The sequence below is a fragment of the Haliaeetus albicilla genome, chromosome 4 (assembly GCF_947461875.1).
Source record: "Haliaeetus albicilla chromosome 4, bHalAlb1.1, whole genome shotgun sequence".
Classification (NCBI taxonomy): Eukaryota; Metazoa; Chordata; class Aves; order Accipitriformes; family Accipitridae; genus Haliaeetus; species Haliaeetus albicilla.
The window spans coordinates 1,782,100-1,808,718 of NC_091486.1; the positions used below are offsets into that span (position 1 = coordinate 1,782,100).

Here is a 26,619-nt window from a genome sequence, read left to right on the forward strand (position 1 = left end):
CACTCATATGAATATATTGTACACGTATTTCATCTTTTACTACGCTCATTATTAAGAGATTTATCCATTACCATTTATTCTGAAGCAACTTTAAATCTCAACTTATTTGTGTTGGTTTTTTACATTAAACATATTTGCATCGAGCATTTCCTTCTAGCCTCAGACATGTTTTTAGCCTCAGAGAGATGTTGTCTTCTGTGTCTTATAGAAAGCAAATACTTATATTTTGAAATGTATTGCCATTTGCATATTTCTTTTTCCTCTCGTCTCTGATAATTGCAATACACTGCTTCATTATATCTTTTGAAAGAATAAGTGATGTCTGAATGGACAACTACAGAAGACGGGTTTGAAAAACATGCCGTCTTAAGAAAGAAAAATGAATGCTAATTAAGACAATGTAAAATTATCAGGCTAGCATTTTGCTACCATCCATATTAATTATAGATATAATTATATTAATGTCATATAAAAATAGACAGCGAGGAACATGTTGCATTTTATAGCTAATTAAATAGTATATTTCATGCCACACATTGCAGCACAAGACAGGAAAGGACTTCCCGAGCAGCAGTCCGGTCTTCTGCTACCACAAGCACCCACGTTTTGGACAAGTACGCCGGGCTGGGGAGCACGGGCTGGCTTCCCAGGGCCTGGGGCAACTCGCCTGCTTCAAGGGTCAGGCTGGTGCAAAGGCTGAGGACCAGCACGGAGCAAGATCCCGGGAGCTGTGCCGGGGGCTCAGCAGCACATCCACAGACACGAGTCATTCCCTCTCGCTCGCAGACCCCCGAGCACCAATCTATTGCAACTCGTTACTGGGCTGCAGCTTCTTTACTAACACACAGGCTGCTGAGGCGTGAAAATAAAGTTCTTTTCCAGTTGTCCCTTGCTTTTTTCTGCAGCCATCCCCAAGGGCTGGTGGCACTCGCCATGGCCAGCCTTCCCCTGCGGCTATGCGGGAGCTTGCGGTCTGTCTGGAGAAGAGCGGTCCTGCTGGGCAGGAGAAGGGGATGCTCCATCACCAGGAAGAAAGCCTGGGCAAGAGCCACTCCCCGAGACCTGCGGGTGTTTGCCTGGCTGCTTAATCCCAATCAGTTTCCAGAAGAGGTTAAGCAAGTCCCTGATGCATTTGAAGTAGACACTGCTGAAGTAGACACTAATAAAGTCTCCAGAATGACAAAATACAAAATATTCTCACAACTGATGCAGCACTTTTCTATACAGACACAGAGATACTGTCACTCTCGTCTGCTTTTTGTGGAGCTTATCAAAACAAAAAGGAACCAACTATTTTCCACCAACACCTTGTCCTTCATAGAACCCTAGAATGGTTTAGGTTGGAAGGGACCTTAAAGATCCTCTAGTTCCAGCCCCCCTGCCATGGGCAGGGACATCTTCCACTAGACCAGGTTGCTCAAAGCCCCATCCAGCCTGACCTTGAACAGTGCCAGGGATGGGGCAGCCACAGCCTCTCCGGGCAACTTGTTCCAGTGCCTCACCACCCTCACAGTGAAGATTTTTTTCCTAATATCTAATCTAAATCTACCCTCTTTCAGTTTAAAACCGTTACCCCTTGTTGTCTCACTACATGCCCTTGTAGAAAGTCCCTCTCCAGCTTTCCTGTAGGCCCCCTTTAGGTACTGGCAGGCTGCTATAGGGTCTCCCTGGAGCCTTCTCTTCTCCAGGCTGAACAACCCCAACTCTCTCAGCCTGTCTTCATAGAAGAGGTGCTTCAGCCCTCTGATCATCTTCATGGCCCTCCTCTGGACCTGCTCCAATATAATGCCTGCAGTCTTGATATAGACAGATTTATTGCCTATGTGCAGTAGCAGGTTTTTATAGGAGTTAATGTATTTCGTATTTATTTTTTGTTAATATCCTTTATTAATACATTTCCATATAGCAAGTTTAGAGGCAGAAGTAAACCCTATAAAACCAAAGGTCCATTCAACTGATGCTTGGGACTGAGACATCGGCCAGACTGAACTGAGAGTGATGCCTCACATATCACTGACAATTTCATTACTTCTCTCATGTTAAAAGGAACTAACGAAATATTCCTCCTGATAAAAAGTCTGAGAATCTAATCAGTTTGTTCAGCACCAATAATGTGCCAAGCAATATCATTAACTGGAAATCAGTTGAGTGGTCAATACAAATCTGTAGCTATTTAAATATATATTTTATATTTTTATATATATATATATACATGGGCTGCAATAGCCCATGGCCAGAATTTCCTTTCCTGTTATTCGTTTGATCTTTTCTTTGGAAAACAGTTAGCCAGGTTATTTTGTCAACTCATAAGAAGTCTAATAGGAGAATATTGTTCATAAACCTCTATTTTATACTTCATTATGTGGAACTAAATCTTGAGGATGCACCTGTGCAATCAAGGAAGAAGTCCACCATGCAATAAAGACAGTTATAAACTGGACATAACTAAGTACATAAAAATCTAATTTATTCTAATAACCACTTTAATTATCTATGGAACTCCCAAAGGTAAATTTTGAAGTCACCTTTCATAATTGATTTAAAATATTCTAATACAAGCTGCAAGGAAAGCACTTTTCCTCTCCCCCTGAAATTGTTTACACATTAAATGTTGAAAGTCACCTTAGGCAAAGCAGGTGAGATTCCCCCACCACCCAAAAAAGATCCAGGACTCTCACAGTCCACTCTGCAAGTAGGGATCAGCTTTATTTCTAAAAAAGAGGTTATGCCAAGATCTTTAATGCCATGAAGGCACCTCATCCCATCCCACAGACAGTCATCTAAATCTGTGAATGACACAGACACTGCCAAGCCAGAAGTGACTTTCACAGTTTGGAAAGTTCATATAAAACTTGTTCTCAACCTCTAACCACCAGTGCCAAGGATTCATTTCTCCTGGTGCTCAGCCCCAAGGAGAGAAAGACTGTAATTCAGAGTGATTCACCGTAATCCAGAGAAACACTGTAATTACCGCCAGCTATCACAGACTGAAGTCAATAGTTGGAACTATACTAAATGAAAATAAAATAAAAGAGAGGAAAAGAAAACTGGTTGGCAGCATCTACTGGGGACCTGTACAGTAACAACAGTGGGGATCTGTGGGAAACACTTTGGTTTAGCAAGGTTTCCAAGGGTTGCTAAGGAACTCGGTTTTATCGCATTCAGAAAACGGCACTGGGAAACACACTGGCATCACCCCTTTGTGCTGATGGCAGGCACACCTTCCTGATATTCCAACCTTTGTCCTCTGCCACGGCATCCTTTGTCCTTTTCTAAACCACTGCTATTCTATTGGGGTTTCAGGTGCATTCAGCATTTTGCACAGAAACTGAAAAAAAATCAGATTTTTGGCTCCACAGGGGTGGGGGATTGTGGGTTTTTTTGTGTGTTTGTTTTGGGTTGGTGTTTTGTTTTTTGGTTTGGGTTGTTTTTTTTTTTCCAGATAGCTGTCACTTTATGAAGGATGGCTACCTACACATCTGCAACAAAAAGCTGTCGTTGCTTCCAGGATCTCTCAGTGTTCATTATGCCATGCCAAATTCACACTTCTTAGCAGGTACAGCAAACACACGGATTCTGCATTTTATCTACCCAGGCTTCATTACTGCAATGTTACACAGTGAATGCTAGTCTTTCCGCATTCCCTGGTGACTATATCTGCCAATTTAAAGCAGCAGCAATTCAGTTTTTCCATAGACTCTAAAAGGAAGGCATTATTCTCATTCTGATTGTGCTAAATAAAAGATACTGTTATTTAACATGCAGGCATGGCTCCTTTGTTCCCTATTAATCACAGTTATTATAACGGTGCTGAAGATCACTGAGAGCTCCATTGTGCTGCATCCTGAGCAAATCCAGAGTATTAGACAGTTCCTGCCCCAAAGGTTTATCACCTCAATCCATAAGAATGATGCAAAGTCTGCAAGGGGAATCATATCTCAGCAAAATGGACTAACAGAATATAAGCAATAACTAGTTTTATTCATAATGGGTCTGTTTAGAAGATGAAAAGCTACACAGAAAGCCAAGTTAGGGAAAACAGGAGATTGCAGAAGGTGAAAAAGACAGAAAGAGCAAAGAAGGGCTAAGTTACTCTCTGCTAACCATGTCCGAAATCTAGTATTTACCTAAGATATTACAATTAATAAAATCAAAGCACTAAACTCATAAAGTCTGCAATAGGTGCTGCGTTTCTTTATCCTGTGAGCTCTCTAAGGAAAGACTGGAGATTATTTGCTTTGAGATCAGCTGCATAGGTACCGCTCAATTCCTGCTTTTTTATGTAACTTTTACCAGTCACATGAATAAATGTCTACTTGTCACTAAGGCAAAGGTTTTGTTCTGTTCAATCTTGTGCATAAAATGCTTTTCGGTGACTTACTGAACAGCTGGGGTTGATAGATTAGCTAACTAAAAATATAAAAGGTGATTCCTGCATTAGCCTTCCGTGGCCGAAGTGCGAGCTGTGTCAGATGGCTCTGCTGGCGTCAACAGCAAGTTCACCCAGCTTGCCGTCAGGGTCTCTATGGCATGCCTCCCTCTCCTTCTGGCCTGGCAGCGATGTTCATACAGGAGAAAGCACTCTTTATAACCTACTGAAAACAGAGGCCTTCCATTACAGAAACGCCTCACGAGTCAGACAGCTCACACATTTCTCTCCATTCCCAGTAGTAAGCAAATTATCATACCATACCAAAAAATTCTTACAGCGTGAGAGTTTATAAATTATTTTTCTACATACCGCTACACAGAAAGTCCCCAGGTTTGAAAGGCATTTGAAAATATATTCATTTACTGTGAATGGGAAAAAAATGGAAACTCTGTGAAACAGAACAGTTTCTGAAAGACCCATTATTTAGAGCTAACTGGGGAAAAAAACAACCTTCTAACAACCCTTGTTGTGTGGGTTGTTTATTTTTTTTTGAACTGTCAGTGAGTACCGAGTCTGAACTTTCTGTATAAAACATCGCCAGAAGGGAGTCACGCTCCCCTTGCACATTTACTTAAACACATAAAACATAATGTTCATTCTGATCTCGCCCTGCAACAGCTGCCCCAGATAAGTTCACACCGAGCAAAATCCTGGCTGATGCAATGCCACATTCATTCAAAATGAATCCTGACAAAACACTCCCCATCCTGCGGGAACCACAATGTCCTTTCCAAAAAAAGCCTTCCCCCACGCAGAGCTGCCGCACACACAAGATGCCGACCGTGCTCAGGGAATTGGCGCAGGCTGTAAAATAGCGAAAAACGCCCCAGACCATCGCCTCTGCCAGGGCTCGGTGTGCCCGCTGGGACCCCGAGCAGGAGCCGCAGGGCTGCCGGTGCTGCGTGGGATGGTGAGAAATAGCCGCATGGTCACAGCCACGCAACTGCTTCCACTTCACTCTGCTATTCTTAGTGGTACGGAAAAAAACCACCTCGGTATTTATCTAGGGAAAACAGAAGGAAAAAGCAGCCCCTTTCAGCTATGGCTTTCGTTAGCCGCAAGCTTACGGTCAGCTTCGCATCAGCCAGCCTCCTTGCAAAGGAAACGTGGGGAGCGCGCTTTGACAACGGAGTTGACATCCACACTGCTGACAAAACGCTTGGACCGCTCCAGGCTTTCCACGGCTGCTCTCTCCGGCACGACGAGACCAAACCGAGAAGCAGACGGCAGGGCGCGATGGCAGAGATGACCCACGCCGGAGGGACTGCGGGGCTGCCCCGGCTAAGCAGGGAGAACTGCAGGGCTGCAATGACGATGGGCTTGCTACCGTCCTCCTGATTTTATTTTTTCTGACAAAAAGCAGGTTCGTCGCTGTACCTAGCACAACTGAACCTCCGGAGAGGAGAAAAGGCATAGGGTGTTAAACAGGAAAAAAAAAAACCAAAACAAAAAAAAACAAAAAAGGAAATGGCAACGTGTTCGTTGTTTCGTTTGCTCTTCGGCAGCGGAGGGGAGAGCGGCTGCTGACCCACGCTCTCTCCTCCAGCGAAGAGAGCCTGGCTCTCCCCAGCACAGCCCTCCCTGCAGTGCAATTGTGAACCTGCAGAATTCCCCAGCCCTGCTTTTTAATAATATCCCCCTCCTGCCTCTGTGAGATCTTATGATTTGATTATTCTTATGAACAGAGGCCCGACACTCCCAATAACCGCAGTAACAGATGACATTCCCATGGTAACGCAATAAAAGCCTAACGGGTATGCCCATCGGGATGACTGTAGGCAGGAAAAACACACGACTGTTTCGCCCTCTGCCTGGCCGTCGAAAGGAACAAATTTCCTCTAAAATACCACAAAGCCAGAAGTCACCTGTGGGGAAAAAAAGGCGTGAGATTGATGGGTCATCCCCCTCTGTCTGAGGCTGGAAAGCAGGATAATACTTTTTTTTCTACAATTCACACGTGGTCAGTGGTTTCTTTAATCAGGAGCCAACCTCGGGTACCTTCCTCCTGAAAAATATCATTCCTGAAGGAAGTTAATAGTTCCCCAGCCTTGTTACCCCAGAGATATATGCACAAACCTGATATTCTAGTCCTTAAAGTCATATCCCCACTGTAGCTGATTTGAGGACAGGCTTTGTATTTTTTTCCCTTCATACAGAGCAAAGAAAACAGTTCTAAGATTGCATTTAACTGCATTAGGAGATTCATACTATTTCTTTTAAAGATCATTAATAGCCACCAGGTCCCAACCGAGTTAGGATAACCTGAAATACCCATGCCAACAAAACAACAAATCCTCCACAATTTTATACTCTGAAAGTAATTCTCACATGAAGGGCCGCAGTTAACATATTTAGTTTTTCTTAATTTTTTTAAAAGAAATTCATATTTTTAGAATCTCGTTATCCTTAAGTCCTTTAAAACACTTTGAGAGCTGTGAGATATTTGTCCCTGCCTCAAGCTGGATCGCACCCATGCATCTTGCTCGGCTCTAATGAGCTAGGTATTATTCTTGCTTCATTTTCATTCTGAAGTAGTTTTGTTCCTCAGCTATATCTGTAACCATACAAACACCCCCCCCCGCTCCCCCGCTCCCAGCATTTACATGTCTTAGCTCAGTTCTAATTTCTCATTAGAACAGAATTTAATAAAGATAACTTTTAATGGGAGTTGTGTATGAGCACTAAAGGATGGATAATGTTCTGCATGTAGGTCAGGTATTCCTAGCAAAACCTCCACCAGATGACAGATACCGCTCTTTGTTTGTGCAAACGCAGGGGAACAGAGTCCCTTCGTCATGCAGGTGCACACAACAGATTTATCTGTGGTTTCTGGCCGATGTGAGAGGTATAAAGGAGACTGGAGCCACAATTTCTTTAGATTTGAGATATATTGGCTTAGGAAGGCTCAGAAAGAATGGTTGTATGTATTAGTTAAGGTTTCTTTAGGCTATATGGTCCATATATACATTCACAACCCACCTGTCTTTATCTCAGAGCCTTACAGGACTCTTCACCTCACACCTGATGCTTCAGAGGAACTGAGGGTTTGGAGACGTGACAGCCGTCTAGGATTTTTCTCCTCTTCCAACAAAAAGAGAGGGGTCTTCCCACCACATACAGAAAGAAGGGGAAACACGCCAAACACCCAAGGTGTAAAGAGAATCTTCAACCTTGACCATATGCAGTCTTACTAAAACGCTAACACTTCCATCTCCTAAGTCAAACTTAGAAAGATAGTGAAGTTTTGGATAAATATGATGAACAACCTTACCTCTGAAAGAAACAGGGGAATTTGCTGTAAGATCCTGCATCTACCCATCTTTTTTAGCAGATGTGGCACTAGAAAAAGCCACCCTCATCAACCATTACCCAGCAGGTATATGGATATTAATTGCAGTGGGCGAAGGCAAGAGCAGCCCTCTGCTCGGGGGTGTGTCAGAAGCTGAATGAAGGGACCCGTAGTCCTGAATTTGAGAAAGCCGTCAAAATTAAGGGGAAGAAGAAGAGAAAGGTTTTCCTAAGGTAAAGCAAACCAAAAAGCAGAGAAACAAGGCTAAACTAGATTCCAAAAGGTGCAAATAAAAGGAGGAGATCGCAGCAAGTTCTGATGAATTTCCAGGTCACGTTGGCGATGGGGAAAACGGAGACCGTGCCGGAGCATCCCACCCGCTCCCGCCGTGCGTGGCGGACAGGAGTTGGCAGAAGCAGTGCCGGTGCTGCCAGGACCTCAGGGCCGTGCCAGGCTGGCATCTCACCGCGGGCAGCCAGCCACGCGCCGTTCCGTCCCGCAGCCATACGCTACAGTCTTCCCGGGTAAAAGTCCCCTAATTACAGGTTTTCATCGCAGAACTCAACTAAACCCAAGTGAATCAGCTCTGCTAATTTGAATCCGAGGCATTAGAATATGCAAAGTTTACCGTTATTTATACAGAGAGCAGGTACAGTCATCAGTGGTACAATGAGCTAAGTGATTGCCGTTTACCTTTTCACTCCCTTTCAAACATACCCAAGACACAAGTGAAACACCCCACGCCCCCACTATTTGAATTTCTGCTAATGAAAAAACCCTCAACTTGCATGAATATTCTGCGTGTTTATTCTTCATACACACGTTTTAGAAACGGGTGAACTCAGCCACAAGTCATGTAGATTCTTACCCATTTCGTTTTAAAAAAGATTTTTCCTCCAACGCCACAAAACAAATTAAAATTCATGATCAAATTTTCTAATGTTAGTATCTGAAACTTCAAATGCATTTCTCTGCACTCTAAACAGCAGGAATATATTCAATATATTCACTCAGATACTGACTGGACCTATGGATATGTACCGATAGGTTCTCAAAATTTGCAGCTGTTATTGAGAAAATTGCTCTCTGAGTACTTCTAAAGCTCTTTTAAGCATAAAATATCAAACATTTTGGAAATTTCATTAATATGTTTGCTAATTGCTGCTACTGTTTTTTATAGCGAACCAGTGTGTCTACATTTAAGCCACATTAACTGAGGACTACTGAGGGAATCCCGTTTCTATCACGACAAAATCAGAGGGTACCCGGCACAAACCATGCACCCGCCGAGGCCCGAGCCGTACCTGCTGGTTCAAACATCGTATACGCAAACCAACCCCCCCATTTTCTGCAGCAGGAAAGAAGTGCTGACAGGTGAAGATGCAGCTCCCGCACCGCTCTGGGTGAATTCTAATCAGTTTTTCCTGATAGCTGTTGTGCCTGTGGTTACACAGCAGCAGACTGAAGCACTTATTGTATAAACAATACTTTGTTTCCCCTCTTTTTTTTTTTTTTAATTTTTATTTTACCTGATTTCCGCCCATGCCATGGCAGTTGAAAATGCCCACTTTTTCATTTTCCTTGCGGCCCATGTTGTCTAAACACTGGTTGGTTTCAACGTTCCTGATCTGAAGAGAGAAAGGGATGAAATGTTCCTTGAAAAAAAAGTCTGTAAATGTCATATTCATGCAGAAAAAATTATGTAACTGTAGGAGAAAGTATATTACCTGTGCATTCAACTACACGAATATATTTTAACTTGCCATTTGTAAATATGTCACACTCCCAAATGAAAATGAAAATAATTACAAAGAGTATAATGAGATTTTAAATTACATATTAAGTACGAACAGCATTCAAGGAAAATCTCATTCAGTGCCCTGCATTGTTTTGTTTAACAAATATGATACGCTTTTACTTCTAAACAATGCAAAACTAATGGCTTGCCCAAGACAGGCACTTTTATTTTCTTCCAGCAGGGCTGACCACTCTAAGAGAGAAACACTGAGGACGAGCAGTGTCTGACGGCTGCCTCTTTCAGAGCAGAGGCCGCCCGACAGCTGTGTGACTAATTACATGCTTTTTAAAAGTTTTTAAATAAAACTTTCCCCTCAGAATCTACCTGTCCTCAGAGAAGAACAAATACACATAGTGAGCATCTCTGCTTAAACAAACCATTTCTACGCGATCTGTGCAGCTGGGAAGAAGGCAGCTCTGCAAGCGCGTCGCCTGCAATACAACCCTCGACGTGCTGAGTTCCTTCCAGCGATGCTCAGCTCGCGCAATTGCAGCAAAGGACCATCAGAGCAAGAAGCAACAGGGAGCATCAGGGTAAGTGCCAGAGCACAACATATTTTTAGAATACGCATTTATCCAGGAAAACGGCTGAGTATAAAGCAACCGGCCAACTTCAGCTTCGTATGAGAGAAGCGGGAGACACCAGGGTCCCCCCGAAGCTCTCCCGCGTCGCAGACTCCACGACGGTGCATGCATTCAGCCTGTACAAACCCCAGCATGTGCACGTAACACCTTCTTTCTTAACCCCCCTTGCAGATCCGTTAGCACAGCTGTACGAACACAGCTCTCCCTGCTCCTCCTCGCTCTCAACAGCACAGGGCGATTTTCTTACTGATGTGCGCAAAGCAAAAACGCATCTCCAGGTCCCTCGTTCCTTCGGTAAAACGGTTGTGAAACCCCGTATTTTGATATACTTCAGTGGCACTTAGCACAACTCTCGGCCCTCTGCAATTCCCCGTGCCACCTTCAGAGGCTTCACAGGCACGGCAGTCGATAGTAAACCACCGCCACCAGACTGGCCTTAACGCAGCGACGCAAGTAAAATGAGACAGCGCAATCTGACGAACCACGCCGGGGAAGAGCGGCTCGGCAAAGCTCACGTCATCGCCTCTTCATCTGCTCTAATGCTGTTAATCACGCAGAAAGAAATCGCACCACCTCACCGCCGGTGAGTCACCCCTCCGAGGCTCGTGCTCTTAATTGCTTTAATTCTCTGAGAGCTGCCCACCTTTGGGGAAAGGCTGCCGGCCCTCCGCAGCCTGGTCGCTGACCTGGGGTTTCAGACCCAGCTGATAACCAGACCGACGATTTTCCACCTGCTTTGAAAACAAATGGCCCTTCTTTAGAGCCCCGCAAAAGCAAACGGCTTTACGTGGCTACGGCAGTACGTGGCTTTCTGGCGTAAGCCGTTGGACGTGCCCGGGAGCAGCCGGAGCATCGCCGGCAGCAGAAACGCTGCAGCTGCAGGGGGGGACGAGCCAGCTCACGGACGACCCTTCCTCCTCTCCCTGCTCTCCTCTTCTCCGGCACGTGCCACTCCGCAGTCCCAAAACTGTACCCTAGTGATTAGCTCGAATGATAATCCCAGTTCAAATGGTAACCCCCAGCCTTTTTTCTTAAATTGCCTTTTTGTAGAAATAGAGTTTCACGTATCTCCGCAAGAAAGGCAATTGGGTTTGGTTTTCTTTTTTTTGCAATCCCTTGATTCAGGAAAATGGAGAACTAGAATGAAAAGTGACTTGAAAACTCACTTATGATTATTATGTCTTGGGTTTATAAAATAATTCTCATCTTGCATTTATTTTGTATTCACTTTCAATGTTACATGATGAAAACTTAAAAAAGAATATTCAGTATTCACCACATTTTGCACATCTAATGCCCATTCTGAGGCATATTTTCGTCCATCTAGGAAATTGAAATCTAACGCAGTCCCTGTATACAAGTTGAGTTCTAACTGAATGGAAAATTTAGTTGCAAATAAAGGCTTGGCAGTCTTCAGGATCTGCCTATTAAGTGTGCAATGAATAAACTTTATAAACTACTTACGGACTTCAGTTCCGCACAACTCCACATTTTCGAAATTTCATTTAAAAATTGCACGCTTCGTTTATAAAAGCAACAGGCATATATAAATTAGTTGTGCACTAGCCAAATAAAATCCAGATTAAAATGTAATACAATACCAGTTATTATTTCTAACATGCTGGGCGGTGCAAGCGAACCATGCATGAACACTGCCTGCTTTCAAGTCATGCCTGCACCATCTTGCAGGAGGTCATAAGTAAATGAAGGATGATTATCCCACATCTGTCAGAATTATTCACTCTTTTTATCACTGTTTATACTACAGAAGAACAAAATGTGCACTCGCACAATATAATTTGAGGCCCAACGTTGAACACTCATTACATTTAGATGGCACTCTACTAGAGAATCATTTTCTCAGATTTATTACCAAACCCTACTCTTAGCAGCCAGCTAATGCATGGCTTCCACCAGAGGGCTGCTGAGCATCGTTTTCTCTCGGACCTGAGCAGAGGTGAAGCAGGGTCCCCTCCTGAGTGGGTCACCTGAAGGCACAGCGCATCTCCAGAGCAGCTGGGCGCACCCCGGACCCGTCGTGGACCAACGATGCCAGCTGCACCGACAGGTCAGACGGTTTGTCCTACCTGAGACTAAATCTCTGCTGAAAGAGAGGAAAATGACTGAGGAATACACTTCTGACGTTTTAAAGATTGTCCATTACTGCTGATGATGGTACCTGAGCTTTAGGTCTAAAAATCCACTTTACTGCTCAGCTGGCAGTCGGTAGCTGTAATAGTCAAGCATGAGTTTTAATTCATAGATCCTGCCTGAACTGCTGTTTCCATAGAAACTGAGGCCGCGTTGGTAAAAATAAGGTGTTTTAATAACTATTTTATTACTTTCTCATACTTTTATTTTCCAGGCTGACAATATCGTACAAAACCTTATTATTTGACACTTGTTAGATGAGTTCTTTCCTTGCTGTAAAACCATGTTTCACTTTATTTTGTCAGAGTTAAACTGGAAACCCTACTGTGGCTTTTATTTGTCACTACAATTGCAAGTTTCAATAGTAAATTACTTTCCTGGATGTAAAAAAGCCATTTGCTCATTTGATTGCTATTCTATCCATAGCTATCTTTAAATCAAACCATTCAAGAGCTTTTAAAAATCAGCGTAGGTACAACTCAATAGAATATTTTTAACAGTGAATTATCTGAATTTTAAAGAGATTTCAGTTCTTGGTGGTACTAGAACCACCAGATTGTTAGGAATGTCTGTGATACTCAGCTCCAGGCAGCCTTGCTGGAAGACACAGCATCAATAACAAACACATTTCTTTAAAAGAAAAAAAGCAAAAAAAAGCACTTTTTCTATTCTGCATGTAGGTGATAAGTGATGATGGAAAGTTCCCTTCAACTACTGCATATTACTTAATTATTTCAAAATCTTAGTCACAAACCTCCCTTTTCCGATATGCTACCTAATTTAAAAGATAAATTTTTAATGGTGGACATATACATTCAGAATAGCAATGCCCCCTGACAAAAGATTTAGAGAAAATACAACCTGTTCAAAAGTAATGAGAAATAAGATAGAGGGGCTGCACACAAGCACTTTATTCTTTTCTCCAAACCCACTTCATCTTCGTAGCGATTCCTCCATTTGCACAGTGTACTTGTCGTTTGCATTTAGCCAAAGGAAATGGTTCATACCTCACCAAGTGAGTAATAACGCCGTGGAATCTGGGAGTCGGGATAGATGTTTTCCAAGTACCACGAGAAGGGTTTACACTTCAGGTTTTCTCTTAGTGCTTTTCTGACAGACACATCGCCATAATCCACCTTAACAACACCTGGAATTGTTAAGAGAATAGATGATCAAAGCACAGTTTTTGTAAAGCTGCAAAGCATAAATCACAGATCCTTCTCCAGTTGTCATGATTTCCTTTTTATCAATATCCATTTGCTGGAATTACGGTACAGCATTATGCGAATGCATGTGCAGCTGCTACACCATGTATCTTTACAAGCATTAAATAATTAATTTAGCAAATTGAAATGCTTGGAAAATTACATTTTTTTCTTTTCAGATAATGTCTCAATCTGGAAAGGCAGGGCCACTGAACTCCTTGACTTCTTCATATTCCAAAATAAAAAAGAAATCCGTTTACATTTTTACAAACCATTTTTTCCAAAGCATCTTGCTGGTGTTTTCCAGCACTCTCTTCTGAGAGAAATAACTCGGACAAGGCATGGCTCTTTTACTGATGTAATCTAGACCACCCCTTGGGTGTTTTCACCAGAAAGGACATGTTCTCCATCATCCTGAGGAACCCCATTGCTCCATGCCCCCCAAGGTCCCGCAGACCTCGGGCTCAGCCCGTGGCACAACTCACAGAGCAGCTATCATCCTCCTTAACACTACTATACAATTAAATGCCTCCTGCAATGCGGCAGGGAAGGGGGAATGAGGTGGCAGGTTTCTGCAGAGACCAGCCGATGGACAGGACCCATCTCCCGTACCGGATCCATCACCCTACGGGAAGCAGGGCACTGATGGCACGGCTTTCCGAAAGGGAGAAGATGTAACATCACAGTTAAACTGTCACCATGTCCGGTGGCACCGTTCCGACCGCAAGCCTATACATCAAAGACTGGAGCCAGCAGCATCCCGCTGGCCGTCTGGAGTGGTGCATGGGCCACTAATCATAAATACAGGTCATGAAGAGAGCAAAAAAAAAGAATAATGATCAAGGAGAGGGGAAATCAGTCAGAAATTCCCCCTGTACAGTGTATTCTTATTTAAATCAAAAGAATATATGGTGCTTTCAAGACTCACGATAGCTAGTCAAGCAATTTATGTATCTGTTGATGCTAGAAGTATGCACCCAAGTAGAAGAAATGTAAGTGGGAGGACACAGACACGGCTCTGCATCCCGGACGCAGGATAGGTCAGCACTGACCATGCATTGGACACGAACGTGCTTCATACAGCTCATGACCTCGGCACATCGGCACCGCGGGCAGATTAAGTCTGAGAGAGAGGTGACTTAAAATCTACTTTGTAAGCACGTGAATAAGGAACTTCCAAGTGTTAAAAAGTATTCTGGAAGCCTTTGAGATGCAGCATTCACTCTCCAACCGGTGCATGCCACACAGGGTAACACGCTCCGTCCGAGGGTGATTTCAGCGGCAGAGGTGAGCGCGGTGGGGAATCCCTCCGGGGCTGCAGCCAGCCCACTCAGCGCTTTGCCTTCGCCGTAGTTTCCTGGGAAGAAATCCATCACATGGAGAAGAAATGCCAGATGTACAGCTCTAGTGCCAAAGAAAGGAAGGCTTCATCTATTCAACTTCTAACTTTCTGTTTGAAGAAAGAGTAACAGGAAAATACCATTCCCATTTTTCACCCTCTTACCAAGCCAACTTTTGCAGGTGTGCATATGACTTTCAGAGTTTAAAATAATACTGAACCCATAATCTGCAATATCCTTTTCAATACTGACATACTCCAGGAAGGGGACAGCTCAGGAAGGAACCATGCATCACAGAAAGAAACATAAAAGCCAGTCTTAAGGTGCTCAGCCAACCTGAGTTATTAAGATAATAAAAAAAACAAAAAGCATGTCAAATAGTCTCTGTAGCCTAAATTAATCTAATTTTAGACGAGAGCTATCATCCAAAGAAACAGTGGTAGGCAAAGCATTAGTAACTGCCAGCACTCAGCTGAAATAGTTTGAAAGACACTCCCAGACATATATCTGAAATCCATGCTGCATTTCCATCATCTTCTGCTTTCCATTATTTATGGGATCTTATTTGAAATTATCATAGAGGTGAAGCTCCAAGGATATCAGCGTATTCTGCTAGGAAATCACGGCCTAAAGCACAAGATGATATCAATTTTTAAAAAAATTCAGCAGACAACAGTAAAGCAATTCATTACTATTAACAAAAATTTAACTTATTTTGGATTTTGGATAACCACTCTTACCCGTATTTCCAGGTATTTACCAGTTACATCTTTGACCAATTAGATTTATGTATCATTATGTAATTGTAGGATATGAAGTAATTCTAGATAATTAACTAAAATACAGGATATGCTACAAATTATTGCTACAGGCTAAAATCAAGGCAGGTACTCCTGGGAAGCACTTTAGCCTGATCACAATGGCTGGGGCCGACTGTTGCTTCATCAGCTCCGGATCAGCAAAAACTCCTCGGAAACCAAATGTTCTTGGTTGGTGCCAAGAAATTAAGTGGCACTTACTCAGGCATTAGGAAAGCATAAAATTATAAACTTCGGTAAATAGACGTATTCAAATAAAACCTTCCACCGTAACCCATATAGAGAAATTAAATCATAATAACTTAGGGGATGGCAGAAAAGTGAAGAGAAATCAAATGCAGGTTAAGTCCAGGCAGTGCTATCCCCTAGCAGAGCTGGCTGAAGGTGATGAAGAGGATCTGTGGGGACAGATTTCTACGGTGGAAATGTAAGAGGTCTGGGGAAAGCCGAGCTCACGGCGCAGGGGAATACAGGGGCCGTACAGGACAGATGTGGTGGACAGGAGGCTTCATCTGCTCTGCAACTCACAGAACATCTTCTGGGCTACAGGATGTTCGGTACAGTATTTGGGGCAGTTTTATAAAATTCTCAAAGATTTTAAATTTTTTTTTCCCAAGGAACAGAGGTAATTGATCAGCTGTTCTGCAGTCAAGGAAATTGATCACAGAGTTTCATTTGACTCTGTTTAGGGGAAGAAAAGTATCAAAAGGTCAGTACTGCAGTCATTAGTTAACATTTTACTTTTTCAAATGGCAATTCTTTTCTAAGTACAGCTCATGCAGTCACTAATTTAACTTACACTACCTAAAATGCTGAGGTGCCTAACCCCTGTGCTTCCATTAAGTAGCATCTTGTGGCTGTTCCATTGCTTTGTGTGTATCTGTATTCACCACAAAAGGATCAAATGAAACAGACACCAAATAGCATAACCTCTGGACCTGGTCGAGCATGAGCAGGATCATGACATGAGTTTTGCTGCAGAGTATTTGTCATTTGTATGTACCAATGGTGGAAGACCAAGAACACCCGCCTGACTTCGAAAGATGTCTGTGCAATGCGTGCTACGCAGAACTGAGCTGAAAACATCTTTGCTTTCAGAAAAGAAACTTTATTTAAAGAAAAAAAATTATGTTTTCCAGGCAAGCTTTTACAGGCAAGGGGGAGTGGTGGTCTGTGATTGCTGCCTCTTCCAGAGGAATAGACATGCACTACTGCTATTATTTGTGCTACTCAATCCTTATCTATAATTAAGCTAATCTTCCTCATGGGAAGGCACTGGAAGTATTAGGAGAAAAGCAATATCTGTGTTTCGTAGTGCTTTGTACTGTGGGGATCTGATGAAGCTGAACATGAGGAAAAAGGATATTAACACTGTTATAGTCTGAGACCGCAAACAACACAGCCTTCCCCTACCACACGCACACACTTTGATATCTGAGTTACAAACCAAATCAGAAACGCTGTCTCTCAATGAAAATACCCTGTGGATTCACCGAACACCTTGTTTCTATTTTGCTTTACAATTCTTCCAGGGATTTCTATTTCTACATTTGGCTCAGCCCTGCAATTGCTGGAATAGAAAAAGCAATAAATCATTTTCCACTCAATCTGGCTCAACTTCATACTTGAGATTTCTGTAATTAAACAAACTCCAGCAAAATAAATTCTAGTTTTACATTTTAATAAAACTTAGCCACAGAGATGAGGAGTCTTTGGTGGGTTTGGCACGCTCACCTCACTGGGGGAGGTTTATCTTAGGGCTCTTCAGGTCTTGGGAGCCCACAAGAGATGCGGAGACCGTGCCCCCCAGCCCGGTGGTGACCCAGGTCTCCACGGCACTGGCATCGATCCCCCTTCAATCCAAGCTGCATCTTCCCTTTCCCTCCATAGGCTCCTAACACACGTTGGTAATACTCCCCGCTACGACCCTGACAGGTTCTCCCTTCCCAAAGCTCCTCTATTATATATACTGCTCATCTTGCAGGAACCGGGCTGGCTCATTTCAGCAGCATTCATTCACATGACACGTAGCGATGCTCGCCCATACAGCCTGCTTTGTCTTCAAGCAAGGACCTCATTTGTATGGATCTACAGTAAACCTTTATATTCCCTTCTGCTCAATTTAAAACCAAGCTATTATGAATCAATACCTATTTGTTGTCACTACTTGCTAAATAATCGAAGGGACTCAGAGGAAATATAGAAATAATTAATGACTAATACGTCCGCTTACACTTAAATAAGAAAACATAAGTAAAATGTCCTTGGGTGCAAAAAAGAAACGAAACATCACAAGTAGCTACAGAAAGTGTAGCGTGCGAAAGAATGGACTAAAAGTATCTCGGGAAAGAAGTGGATTGTTTTAACAGAGCAGCAGATGTGTTTCAAGTAGAACAAATTAAATGGTTGCAGCATTGCATTACACCTGCGTTTTTTCTAATGGGCACGTCCAGCAAATTGGCATACAAGGGTATAGTTTTAAAATTGGCAAAATGTACCATTTCTGCAGAACAAGACATTAATTCATGATGATAAAGATGAAAAAAAAAAATCATCTGGAATGAAATAGAAGTTGCAGAACTAAGAATAATTTTCTTTATATAAGAATAACACTTTGAAAACTTAATCCAAATTAGGCTTTTGCTACCTTTTGCTGCCTTGAAAAGCCTGAGAGAAAAAACATTGTTTCACTGAACTGATGTTCTAGTGTATTAAAAGGGAGAGCAATGTGACCAGAGAGACCCGTCTAGCACACCTGTCTGTAGTTCAGCTTTGAAAACCTGCATCGTGTTGCTCGGTAGCCAGCTCATTATCTGAGGTGCCCCCTTTAACTGAGAAGGCTAAGAACCAAGTTGGAGGCCACTGGGAACCTCCAGAGATGGAGATGGTTTAGTTTGATTTTTGCTTTTTTTACTACCAAAGGAAGATTCAAAATTGTATTATGTTTCACAGGATTAAAGATGGCAAAGTGCTAAATTAAAAATGAGTTTGCGACACCAGGATGCCCAGTATGGCACATGTTAACAGAGAAGCAAGGAGAGTACTTGCTAATAATTTTGCAAGAATACTAGTTGCTGTATTAATATGATTCAGCCGGTGCCTGGGAGAATGCTTCTCGCCAGCACGCTCTGCTACCTTTTCCTTCAAGGAGACAGAGGGTGACGGCTTGGGAAACTCGTGTAATGGTAACCAGGGGCTTGCAGTCCGCATCGTCACTTTGCCGACACGAGAGGAGCGACGCATCCCTCCCAGGACCGCGGTTGAACACCAGGCCGGTCCTGCAGTGCTTTATGAGCTCCTTACAATACAATCCAGAAAATAATACACATCATGCTGTACGCTTCCAAAATCCAGGGACTTTCATCTTGTATCCGTATCAAAAGCAGACATATTAATTGGTAATACATGCATTGTCTAATTAGCCAAAGCATTAGTTCCTTGACACGTCTTATTTATATTGCCAAAAGCCATGCATAACTCATTAAAGAGTAAAACAAACAAAAAATGTGCTAACTCCAAAAAAAACCCCCAACACCCACCCTCCACCCTCTTCCTGAGAAGTTCTTATATCAATTCATGAGTGATTTAAGATAAATATAGGTAGTGGTTTCATAATATAAAATATGGTGTGGAATAAAGATTCTGCACCTTTCATGGGAAAGCATCAGCTATATATGCTTGGAGAAAATATGCTTACAATTTCTAACATAAAAAATCTTATCACTCCAGAAAATGAGTCAATATTGTCAATATTTCTGCAAATAAAGCATTGCATGATAATGTGTTGCACATTTAAAGCTTAATTCTATAGCAAAAGATTAAGACTTTAAATATTGCTTTACTCTATAAACCTACCTGTAATGTATAATACTTAATAAACATATATTTTAGAGAGAAAGACATAGGCTAATTAACTCTTACATTGCCAATTTTGACCAGACACTAAAGAAAAATATATCAATTTTACTGAAATAGATATCAATGGGAACATTATTATGGATAAAATTAATCCATCATTAAGATGGTTCTGCAGTCCGTATCTCAGGAAAGCTTTTAAGAGAGGCAGGGTTGAACAGAAACCTCTGACTTTGCTTTGAACATCCAGCACCAAAGAGTAAAAATTAAGTAGTAAAATTATTGAGGAACTAGAAGACTTATGACAGTGAAAACGTTTTTCCTGTGAAAACCATAAAAACCTCTTACATTATAGCTCTTCTTTGGAATAAAAAATACGGAAAATTAAGTGTTCCTGGGAAATTTCGTCTCTTTTACTAACGTGTAACAGGAGTGAAACCTGTGCTACTAGGACTATAGCAAGGCTAGAGCTGATTTAAGTTATAAGAGTGTTTACGTAAAAAAATGTATTTTTGTAGCTGGAAAACTTACTAAATACCTTCATAAAAGACCCTTACATTCATGCTGTTTTCAAATGAAAACATTTGTCATTGACATTCATTGTATTACGACTAGCCAAGTAGCTCAGCCATCAATCTCTATTTTGTGGGTATCTTAAATGAGTTTCACTTTGAATGTCGATGCAACCCTACAAACCAGGATTGTTTCCCAACTCAGAAATTTTAGAGATAAAATACAAAGCCAGCCTCTGTCCCCACTGTATTCAAATATATGTTTTGTATTACCTGGTATTTCAATATTGGGCGCAGTATGCATGAGTATATTATTTTTTCTATTCCATTGATATTGCATATAAAATAATAAAGGTTTTCTTTCTACTCTTCCCTATCAGCTGAAAAGCTACATTAAGTCATTAGAGATTTGTAATATGCCCCACAAGAGATACCTTTAGGAAAAAATAATCTATGGTGGCCCTGTCTGGCAATGATCTGCCAACCCACACTTTATGCTCCATTTTATTACAAATTTAATAAAATGCTCTTTGCAAATATCAGTGCTATAAATGACACAAAAGATAAAACATGGATTTGATCTGTCTCGATTCGTGTATATTAATTACACGGGAGCACTTCTGTGTGTGTTGATCTACAAATGTCATCTTTCTCCTTTAAAAAAACCAATGGATATTCAGAAAAGAGGGATCACATCTAGGAAGAAAGGTTTTAAGCTCCCTTTTAACTGCAGCCTTAGGTTAGGGCAGCATTAATAAGTCAGGACCTTTGGAACAACTACAAGACAGGAAAACCCAAATTCTCACACCTCCTGTCCTAAGGACCTTTGAATGAAATCAAGCTAGATGACCCCAAGACCGAAGTCAAAAAACATGAATTCTCAAGGCACTTGCTGGTTTGAATAACACAATATTCAGCTAAATACTGAGGTGCTCCAAGTCCTGCCCTTTCTTCCGACAAACACGCCACGTGGGAAAGCATCCACGGCACTTCACCAGCTTCTGCCACGAAACCACTGCGGTAAAGAGGCTGGTATGCAGAAGACAGACTCCTGCGATGGAAAACAGGGGTAATCTCTTTTAAATTCAAGCGCTGTGTAAAGGGAAAGCTACTGCCGTAACTGCCCGCTGTTCCCAATTGGCAGCAGTGGTGCAGTCTAATTCAAAACACCAGCATGGATTTGCTCCAGTCTTTTCTGTGTACCCTTTTGAAACCTAGGTCAAGTTTGTTATTATTAAAAAAAAAATCAGGGTTTAATAATGCCAGCCAAATATTCATTCAGATGGGGACAGCACGACCTCCCGGGACTCATCTGGAGCCAACGCCACTGTCCTCCCAGCCCCTCGCCCGCCACAGCATCCCCCTCTGCACAGCACAGCCAGCCTTGAAATAACCCCTGGTGCTGGTACGGCTCTCATGTCAGACACCTCCTCACCTGCTTCTGCGAAAAATGTATATCTGCATATACAGACACATGTAATTTTTACCTGAAAAGTTAAGAAACAGTGAGTAACACCATAAAGATAAGTATCTTGCAGCACAATTACTTTTATTCAATATTTTGGGGGGTTGTTTTGTTTGGTTTTTTTTTTTTTTTCAATCAGAGAAGCTCAATAAGCACGGACTATCAATATGATTCAGGTTTTCAATGTTAGTGTCTTAAATATAAGCAGAGAAGCAACAGAAGAAAGGTATTTTTTTGATTCAAGCAGCAGTAGCTCAGCTGGCCCCCTCACTGCTTTTCTTCCTAGAGGTATCACAGTAAGCCCTGTACGAGCAGTCTCTTACGCATATGGAGTCAAAGAATATTTCTGGCGCTTAAGAGTGCCTACAAGAATGCATTCGTATTTGGCTAGGGCAGAATTAATGCCTAGAGTGAGACCGACTGACCACGAGAAATTTCATCCCTCATTCATGATGCATTCAGCCCTACAGCTGAATTTAGTTGAGCAAGGAACCAAGACAGGACCTTTGGTAACAGTGATGCTGAAAAAGTCGTATTAAATTTTGTACTTGCCTGCTTTCTTGTTTTTCTTTTTTCTTTCCCCCCCAACCCCTTTTTTTCCTTGTCTCTTTTTTTCTTTTTTTATCCCTAGCACACCCGTTTCCCACCCATGGCAGACTATGGGAGGAGCAGCCCAATTCAGCAGTGCAGTGCTTTTCTCCCATGGAAAATCCTCCTCACTCTGGGTGAGTGCTTTCCTCACGGAATCAGTGCAGAGCTGAGCTGTCCCGCAGGTGCACCAGGGCGGCCATGTGTATTTCCCTGCGGGATCATAACACCACAGGTTAAATGAACTTATTTTGGAATTAGTGCACTTGCAGCTCTGGCAGTCCTCTAGCAGTAAAATGCTAAATAGGTAAGGGAAGAGTGAAAATGTTTGTCAAGAGCTCTTACTTCCTAAATTGATACAGTCATTATCAACCTAATTATATAATTACACTTGAAAGGAGGATTGCGCATCATCTGCTGAGTAAATCTAAGTAAAACACAAGCACTTATCTTGGAATCCCAAATTAAAACTATAAAGTACTATATTTAAATTCTCAATAATGCTTCAAATAAAGTGCTCGAAAAATAATGTAACTTTGCATTTTAGCCTTACTTTAATAGACTAGGTAGGACACAGGAATTGAATACTAACTGATTATTAAGAAGATAAAGTGGTTTAGCAATGCACTAAGTGTACAGAGAAACTGAACTATTATATGCATTATCTTTTTCAGCTGACTGTGCAAATGCAGGCCTATTCTGAGCATGTAATTATTTCCATTCAATGATTAGATACAGTATTTTAATGCATAAATTGATGGAACTGCCTACATTTAGGAATATACAGGCTGAGTGGAATGAGATATGCTGGAACAACTTGAAAAAGAAGTGAATAAGGCTGCTAGGAATAGTGTGCTGGGTGACTGGCACAGCCTGAGAAGGTACATACGTGCAAATTCACCTGGGTATACACAAACATGCTTACATGTGTTTGAAACAGTAAAATAAGATGCATGGTCTTGTACGTGAGGAACAAGTTGGTTTGATAGCAAAGAACTACCTGGAGTGTCATCCTGCACCGTTGATTTACATCAATTACACTAGCAATTTAATAGATAATAGTGAAAATGACAGAAAGCTGACTGCTAAATATACTAACAGAGATTAGTAATTATTAAGCTATTAGATTTTTTTAAGAGGGATGTCAATAAAAAATCGATATGGAGGGAAGGAGAGAGAATTGCTGAAAGCAAATGAATATGCAGCACTTGACTTTGCAGCTTGGCATTGCATGGGGCACACCTTGCCTCACCGGGATGAGGTTGGCCATCCCACTTTTGGGTACTTTGCTTTCCCAAGGAATCGGTAAAGAACACTCTTTGCAGTCAGAAAATTGTGAGGAATTGTACTGATTTAGGAGGAAAGCCGCCTTTGTCAGATCAAGTCCCCGGTACCATTTTAACCTTATGGTAAATGAGATGGGCTTCAGAGCGCTACTGACGTCAACTGTAAAATGGGCAATACGCAGCCGCTCCTCCGTTTTCAGAACAAATTCATATATTTCTTTTCTTGTCTAAGAAAAGGACTTCCTTTAATCCACTTTGAAGTGATTCCAGCATTTCTGAGATTTTTTTAAACTCTTCTGAATTATTTGGCTCTTGTGGATTCAGACTGTAGTCATGCTCCAGACTCTTAGGTTCCTGCCAGGAAAAATTCAAAACTCCTTGTCAAATGCAGTATTTATACTAAAACAAAAAGGTGAGTGTTCCTTACTACAACCATATTTTGTGATCTTACTCTCAGTTTTCAAACCCATCCCAGCCTCAGCAAACAGAGCTTTCACAATGCTGGGACACGGCTCCAGCCAGAGAGCAAAGCCACTCTGCACTCCAAAACACACAGCGAAAATAGAACTGCATTGTTTCCCCACACACCAATGCAAATAACCTACAAATGGAGTATTTTTTCTATAAGAATTGTTCCTCCTACTCTCACCATGTGACAAATTAAGCCTATTTTTCAACTCAAATCATTCTGCACAGAATTTAATCTGTATGGTTTTCTTTTTTTTTTTTTTTTTTAAATCTAGGTTGGATATATTAAAAATTCTGGTTCCTAATTCATCTGAGCATGTGGCATGAACAAACAGGCAACACATAGGATGGCCAAATTCAAAGGTAGCAGAAATAAAAGATTTTATTCTTAGCCACACACAGCTTCTACAAAGATAAGGGAAGGCAGCAATTTTAAATCTAAGACCACAAAAAAATTCAGATGGGCTCTTCTTCAGTGCAGTTATATTTTTACAAGAAGACAGCCTCAAGAAAGCAATTCGTAACTCGACTGATCAAGACTTTTACCCTGAAATATAATTACTAGGTATGCACCCTAATTATACCAAAAGATATATTTAACACAACGCCACAGTGAACAACCATTGGTTCCTCTTTCTCTTAGGACATCATCTAAGAAATCAAATTAATCAGGTCCCAGAGGAGAGCTGAGTAGATGAGTGTGCACTGATAGATAATAGCTTCAGAGACCTAATTACTAACATGCAACTTTGTTCTCTAACAGAATTATCTAGAGATCTGTATTTTTCAGATTAATAAACTAAGAGAAAGGCGTGCCAGACAAAAGGATAAAAAACAGTTTAATAATATAAGGAAATAATTTCTGACATTTAGAAATGACCTATTAAAAAAATCTACTATTTCCTATGTGCTTTTATTACAATTTTTTTAGTTAAAATGTTATTGTTAACTTTATTTTCTAAAACCTCTAAGTACCTTTCTCCTCCATTTGCTTCTTAATCCTGGGGAACATCATCATCACATTTTAATTGTCAATTGATATAGCGTATTCATAAACAACTTCAAAAATATCAGAAAATATAAAGGAGACCTATAGTGAAATTCTTTCCAGTGACTGAAACAGCAACAGACATCAAGTTATGAATTAAACAAATCTTGTCCTGCCAACATCACTGTTACTGACCTAATTTCACCTTTCTATCTCAATAAAATTTTCTTCATAGGTTCTCTATTTGAATTTTGTGCAAATTTGCAAACGCATAACTGCGTAAAGAAGAGAGAGTACATTTAGCAGCACTAAGTTTCTGCTGATTTGTGCTCATTTCAGAAGTGAATAGCAGTTTTGTTCATAGAAAGACAAGGAATAACTTAACAACACATATAAAAAGTACCTTGGCATCTCACCCTAACTTTTCTAATAAAAAGAAATGGTTTCATTAAAAACTGTCGTGACAAAAACTGAATCATTTTACCCTGCATCGGCTCCACAGTTGTACCTATAACTAACAATTGCAAGCAAATGACCTAGAAATTATTAACTCGCCCCCCCTGCCCACAGAGCCGAGGTTAAGAAGTCGAGCCATGAAGCCCAACCCCACCTCTTGTGCGTGCCCTTTGCATGCCGAAAGCTCTCCGGGGTCGTTTGCCATCGCTGGGCTAATGAGTTTGAGGGTGGGATGCCTGTCCCCCAGGGATGCCCAGTGGCAAGGAGCGTGCCAAAACATGGTGGAGATGAAGGAATGAAGTCCATCAGGTGGGAGAGGGGAGGGACCAGCAGCCAGGACAGCACTGGTACTGGGGAGGGAACCCACGACAGGAGAGCTTGCCAACATGATGAGAAAGGGAGACGTAATTTACAGCTCTACGAGGGTCTCCTCGGCGATTGCGCAAGGGATCTTCGAGGGAAGCCCCGGCATGATCCAAAGGCTGTGCTGTATGTACAGAGCCATTTAAATCAGTTGAAAACAGAGCTGTCTTCCTCCCCAGATAGCAGAATTCACAGGTATTTAAGTGCTGGCAAGGTAATCCCCTTGTGCTTCGTCTAACTGTGGTCTTGTTTTTATCACCAGTAGCCAAAGGCACGCTCAAACCCGGCTACCCTAGGGGTGCAGAGGGAATGTCCCCTCCCACACCCCGTACAGCCCTGCCCCTAGAGCTGAAATACTGCAGGGTGGTTTTGATTTCTGTCTCCTTATCTTCCCACCTTTTTGGATGGAGACTGCATTTTTAGAGCCACCTTGGCCTCATACTGGTATAAAAGAAAGGGCTAAAGGACTCCAGCCCTGTGGCAACGCCAGGGAAATTTTGATAGGGAAATTGAAAGAGGAATTTCGTCCCCAGGCAGAAGAAGGAAAACGATGCCTCCACTAGCAGCTTTTCCTTCCCAAAGGAATCGTTGTGGAAAGCAGTATCTGCAATGCACGGTATCCCACTGGATGTCAGACTGCTGAAAAATGGTTCGTTAAAGATAGCCTTGCATTTATATCTGTACTTAGGAGCCTAAATTAAAATGGCCTACGGCAAGAACTGGTCTCTTCCATGGGAGAAGGGATGTCTTCTCACCTCGGAAACCAGCTGATGAAATGCAGGCTAGAAAGCCTAATATTGGACATCCAACTTAAAAAATGTCGCTGACAAAATCCTCCCCTGCTGCTTGCTGAAACCTAGGAAATTGTAAAGGTAGCTGCAAAACTGACTATCCAAAGTGATTTCAGAAGCTCCTCTCCAATACAATAGGAAATAATCTGTAACTCCTGTCAAAGGTACAAGTGCTAATGAGGAAACTTCAAAACGTGTGCTCATCTGACCTCTTCTAGACAGAGCTTCAC

The 26,619-nt window shown here is 41.9% G+C and overlaps 1 protein-coding gene across 6 annotated transcripts in view; it reads right to left on the reverse strand.

The window, feature by feature from the left end:
* Window positions 1-26,619, reverse strand: part of GALNT13 (polypeptide N-acetylgalactosaminyltransferase 13) — a 154,372-nt gene that overhangs the window by 18,443 nt on the left and 109,310 nt on the right. For all 6 annotated transcript variants that reach the window (XR_011324246.1, XR_011324244.1, XR_011324243.1 and 3 more), the window contains exons 10-11: window positions 13,262-13,401; window positions 9,251-9,349 (exon numbers count right to left, since the gene is read on the reverse strand). Coding sequence is in view for 2 of the 6 variants with exons in the window: in XM_069780621.1 (XP_069636722.1) it covers window positions 9,251-9,349; window positions 13,262-13,401 (239 nt within the window). In the remaining 4 variants the exon portion in view is untranslated. The remainder of the gene's footprint in view (window positions 1-9,250; window positions 9,350-13,261; window positions 13,402-26,619) is intronic.